Source organism: Echinops telfairi, unplaced genomic scaffold (assembly GCF_000313985.2).
Source record: "Echinops telfairi isolate 266 unplaced genomic scaffold, ASM31398v2 ScPeMD7_3;HRSCAF=10, whole genome shotgun sequence".
Taxonomy (NCBI): Eukaryota; Metazoa; Chordata; class Mammalia; order Afrosoricida; family Tenrecidae; genus Echinops; species Echinops telfairi.
In genome coordinates, this window is record NW_022103899.1 from 59,088,671 (window position 1) to 59,094,135 (window position 5,465).

The following is a 5,465-nucleotide window of genomic DNA, read 5'->3' on the forward strand; positions in this document are numbered from 1 at the left end:
CACACACACACACACATCACTTGGCCCCCTGTTCGAGGTCCCTCCTCCCTGGTCCACCCAGTCCTGAGAGAGCCAGGCCCAGAGCAAGCCTCAGAAATGCCAGTCCAGAGAGTGAGCCTGTCGCCGCCCCTGTCTTTACCCAAACTGCACTTGGGGCCTACCTTCCTACTCTCATTCCTGAGTTGGGGCCTCGGCTCGGGCACGGGGCTCCATCCACAGGAGCGTGGGGAGCCCTCCTGAGTGTGTTTACCATTCTCTCCCTCTGTCTGGGCTGGCGCAGCCCCGCCCCTGACGGTGCCTGGAACGACGGTCAGCTCCAGGAGATGGCGCTCCTGCGCATCAAGCACCAGGAGGAGCTGACGGAGCTGCACAAGAAGCGCGGGGAGGTACGAAGACCCAGGGGCTTGCGGTGCATGGCCACTGCTGGCCCAGCTAACTGGCATCTTCTCAGGGTGGAGCCTGGGGGCCGGACAGAGGAAGCCCTTGGCCTGCCCGCATGGCAGCACCAATCCTTGTGCCCACGGGTGGCACCTCAGAGGGGGGGACTTTGAGGGACACCATGGACTGGGGCTCATGGGTCCCCTGGCTTCAAGCCGCTCTGTGAGCCCTGCCTCGGGCTTCGGGGGAAATCCCTCAGACTCCAGGCTGTGCTCATGCCGGTGTGCAGGCAGCATGCCTCTTAGACAGAAACCCAAACTGCTACTGTACTGCTGGCCAGCTGCAGCCACAGGCCCCTCCCTGCGTCTTCGTGATGGAATCCTGCCCGCTGCCCCCGCTGGGTCCAGCTCACAGCCACCCTCGAGGTAGACCCAGCCCTACCCCCAGGCTTGCCAGTCTGGAGCTCTGTAAGAAGAAGCCTGCCGCAGCTTTCTTCCTGGGAGCTGCTGGTGGGTTGAACCTGCAGACCCCGCATTGAGCAGTCGAGCACTTAGCCGGGGCGCCCCCAAGGGCTCCCTTGGGAAAGCACTAGCCCCCGCTCTTCCTTCTTCCTCTGAGTGTGCACTCTGTCCCCAGCTGGCCCAGTTGGTGATTGACCTGAATAACCAGATGCAGCAGAAGGACCGCGAGATGCAGGCCAACGAGGCCAGGTGAGGGACGGGGCGGGGGCAGAGGACCTGCTCAAGGGCTCTCGTACTATTCACAGAGGGCTGGGGAAATGGGCAGTGATCCCGGCGGCACCCAAGCCCCTTCTGCCCAGAGGAACCTCTCCTGGCTTCTCCATCACCACCACAATGTCCGTCAGGGGTCCTGGCTGTCGCCTGCGTTGTGCCTCTGGGCGGGGTAGGCCTTTTCTCGGCCCACTTGGTATACTTTCATCGGTATTGTCAAGATACGATATGGTTTCCATTGTGTTTTGTTCTGTGAGCTATTTTGGAAAGTTGTTCTTGGGGTTCAGAAGTGACAGGTCTTTTCTGTGGGTGAGCCCAGTGTTGAGGCCATCCACAGAGGTGTGGTGTTAGCAGGGAGCATGTCGCGAGTGCCTGTGTGGGGGCACCGGTGGCCTGACCCCCTGCATCCTGCTCAGAATTGCAGAGTGCCTGCAGGCCATCTCTGACCTGGAGGCAGAGTGCATGGACCTGCGCGGTCAGCTGCAGGACCTGGAGCGGGCCAACCAGACCCTGAAGGACGAGTACGACGCGCTGCAGATCACCTTCACCGCCGTGGAGGAGAAGCTGCGCAAGACCTCAGAGGAGAACCAGGAGCTGGTCACCCGCTGGATGGCCGAGAAGGCCCAGGAAGCCAACCGCCTCAACGCTGAGAACGAGAAGGACTCCAGGTAGGCCGCGGCCCCTCAGGGCGGTGAGCTTGTTCTCAGGGAGGAGGGGCTGCGGGCAGGCAAGCAGAGAGGGCCGCCTATCCCTGGGCCTTGGCCTTGGTGTCCCAGCTCTGGGTGGGTGCTTTACAGAAGATAGGGGTCCCAGAGGCAGAGGGGTGTGTTTGTCCATCTGCTCTGCAAACCCCTGTGGCGTTCAGACGTATCTACATGGGCGCCGGCAACATCAAGAAAGCAAGGGGAGTCAGGTGCTGGGTGCCAAGGAGGGCCATGTGAAGGGCTGCTGTCCTTCAAGCCCAGCGCCCAGAAAGCTAGTAGCCAGGCAGGCACCTTGGCAACAATGAATGGCCTTGGGCTGAGATCCTGTCCCATACTCCAGAATGTATGTGACCTGGAGGTCCCACAGGGCACCCACCCAGGGAATCCAGTCGGAATATCGGGCTGCAGTTCAGGGGGCCACCCTGAGGGCAGAGGGGGTGCTTTCCACGTCCAGGGCTCACCCAGCATAAGAACAAGGCCATACTCCAAAGGAGAGAGCGGGCCTCCTGAAGGGGGCGGGCACACGGTGGCTCCTAGAGGGCGGCGGGCTGGAACCACAGCCGAGACTGCCATGGCCAGGACTGCTCTGCCGCATGTGGGCTGCCGTCAAGTCCATGCCAGCTCACCGCGGCCTGAGCTGCCAGAGTGCCCGACCTTTGACGCTGTGGAGCTGCTGAGCCCGGCAGCTCCTTTTTCTATGCAAAGCGGAGCTGGGTATGTCCTGCCCCAAAGGGTGCCTGTCGTGATTTAACAAGTTAGAATCCCTGCCAGGCTGGAGCTCATCCTTAAATGGTCTCACCTCTTACTGCTGGTACTTTGCACGGGGAGGGGGTGGTGTCAGCCTAGGGCATCTTCCCGCCAACGTCACAGCTGTGAGCATGCACCACTGTCGTACGGGTACTTGCTGTCTCCTCCACCGGCAGGCCTCACCCCAGTGAGTCCCCTGTGCCCTCTGTAACGTAACCTTTCTCCTGGACCTCAGCTGCAGCCCTTGCCAGTGGTCAGCTGGGCTGGCGGTCTGTGCCTCTGGAAGGCACTGGATTTCATGAGGCCCCGTGCCCGCATGCTCCTAGTGAGCACTTGCATTTTCTCCGCAGGAGGCGGCAAGCCCGGCTGCAGAAAGAGCTGGCGGAAGCGGCCAAGGAGCCTCTGCCTGTGGAACAGTAAGTGGGTGGGCGGGACCCTGCACCTCACCCCATGGGCCCCTCGAACCTTTCCCTCATAGCTTCTTGTCTGCTTTGAGTTTTTGGTTGACGTCTTGTGCCTTCAGACCTGGAAGGCGTGCTGAGAACCTGGGGGATTTGGCTTTTGAGGAAACCAATCAGGTGTGGCTAGAACTGAGCACGCGTGCCCCAGCACTCTGGTGGTGGCTCGGTTGGGAGAGGCTGTGCCTTCAGACCCACACTGGACTGCACACAGCTGGGATGGCGGCTTCTCGGGAGCCTGAGAGGATGGAGGTGGAGGTGGTCAGCATATGAGGGGGTTCAGATGTTTGTGGGAAAGCCCTGTTCACCTTCAATTCCATTTCCCTGTGAGCTTGTGGAAGCCCCTTAGTGTGTCCTACAGCGCACCAGTTTGTTGAAGGTTGTGGGGTACCCTTCTCCCTCACCGTTGGGGAAAGTACTCAGGTTCCACACCGGAGTTCCAGACCGGCTGTTTTCTTGTTGACCCTGGCTCCCCTGGATTCTGCTCCCACGGAAGCCTGGGCCACAGGTCTTCCCCTGGCTCGGGGTTGGTGAGCTTAAGTACCGGGAAAGGCGAATGAATGAGTGCTGGGGCCTCTCTAACAAAGGCAGCAGGGTTTGTTCTCTGGGGCTTTTGATCTGCCGGGCAGTGGGAGGCTCCCCGCTGGGGCCGCGACTCAGAGGGCCTCCTGCTCAGACTCCTTTGCACTATTCACTTCCCCACTTCCTCTTCTTCCCGCCCTTCAGTTTTTAACTTTCCTTGTGAGCTTTGTCGCAGGCAGGCTGCCCTTTGACCTCTTGAAAGTGGTCGTTCTGAGGAGTAGGTGCCTCTCTGGTGTCCCTGCTAGGGAGTCACAGGGTGAATTCCGTTCAGGGCCTGAAGGGTGTCAGTGGGCCATCATCTTGGGGTCCTACTAGTTCATCAGACCAGTGGGCCTGGTTGCTGTTAGGATCTTAGTTTTGTCTACGTTGCTCGCACGCCCCGCCCCCCAGGACTCGGCTCTGAGCCCTTTCAGTATGGTCAGTGGGGGTGGGGCACCATGCAGTTCACCTGGGCCTCAGCCTCACGGGGCGGCGTGGACATGTGGACCCATTGTCCCCATTTATCTTTGATTTTCTTTAGTTGGTTATGCTTTGGGTAGCCTGGAGGCTTTTTTCTTTTTAAGATCATTTTGTTGGGGGCTCATATCTTATGACAATCTATACATCAATTATATCAAGCATATTTGTACATGTTGCCATCATTATTTTCTAAACATTTACTTTCTATTTGAGCCGTCGTTATCAGCCCTCCCCCCCTTCCACCCCCATGAGCCCTTGATAAATAATAAATTTGATTGTTTTCATTATCTTACACTGACCTCCGTCTCCCTTCCTCCATGGTTTCTGTTGTGTGTACCACCCGACCCTTGAGGCTTTTTGAGGATGGTATTTTATCAGGCTCCATTATGTTCAAGATACGTACCTTTTCTACTGGACTAATTTGTCATTTCCGATCCTGTGTCCAACACCGCTGCAGCCTAGCCCATCTCAGTGAGGGTCCTCCTCTTTCTCGCTGACCCTCCACTGAGCATGAGGACAGAGAGCTCAAGCCCGCTGCCAGGAAATCCCTTCTAGGTGACAGAGCCTCTGTGTAGCGTTTCCGGGGAGCAGGCTGCCTCCTCTCTCTCCCGTGGGCTTGAACCCACAGCCCTGCAGGCAGTCTGTGGTATGCTCCGTGTTCCTCACCACCATTACGATTCACGGCTTTCAGACGTCTCCATTGTTTCCTCTCACACAGAGAGGAGCAGTTGACAATTCGGCTCGGGTCACCCACCGGCCAGGGCTTTGTAAAATGAAAGCACATCCTTGCAGCAAACCTGGGCTGGACTGGGGCTGGGGAGGTTGGGGGGTAGATTCTCTGGCCTGGCGCTGAGCTGGGAAGCCAACCCAGGCCACGCTCTTACCCTGTGGTACCTGACAGTTCCAGAGTGGGGCCTTGCAGGGTCAAAGGGCTTGGGTGTCTGAGACAGACTGCCAGCTCCTGGTCTGTCTAAGGCCCTGGCCTTTGCAGAGTTCAAGTGCCTTTAGGACAATGTGGTTCTGCCTCAAGCAGCCACTTCCCGAAACACCGCTCCTATTTTCTCTCACCACTGCCCCCGCAGGGCGCCCAGCCCGCTCCTCAGCCCCAGCCTGTGCTCCCCTCTCTCGTGGTGTCCTCCTGGAGTAAAGGGCCCAGGGAAAGCCGCATGAAGTGGCTTTGTCCAGGCTCACGGGCCCTGGTCCAGAGCACTAGCTTTGGGCACAGCTGGAGAGCTCTCCAACGCAGCTCCGGGGAGATGGCTCAGTTCTGAGCTCTCGATTACTGATGGGCTCCCCCTGCCCAGGGGGAGGGATGCCCAGGGACGCTACTGGGAGGAAGGAGTGCAGAGGGACCCGAGAAGCAGCCTGCCTCTCTCTGGGCTGGATGAACCCCAGCTAATGGGGGG

At 59.0% G+C, this 5,465-nt stretch overlaps 1 protein-coding gene across 1 annotated transcript in view; it reads left to right on the top strand.

The window, feature by feature from the left end:
* Window positions 1-5,465, top strand: part of ATG16L1 (autophagy related 16 like 1) — a 16,240-nt gene that overhangs the window by 2,777 nt on the left and 7,998 nt on the right. Inside the window, 4 exon segments of the mRNA XM_004718141.2 lie at window positions 281-386; window positions 1,015-1,088; window positions 1,526-1,777; window positions 2,911-3,055. Coding sequence (XP_004718198.1) covers window positions 324-386; window positions 1,015-1,088; window positions 1,526-1,777; window positions 2,911-3,055 — 534 coding nt within the window. The 5' untranslated portion in view covers window positions 281-323.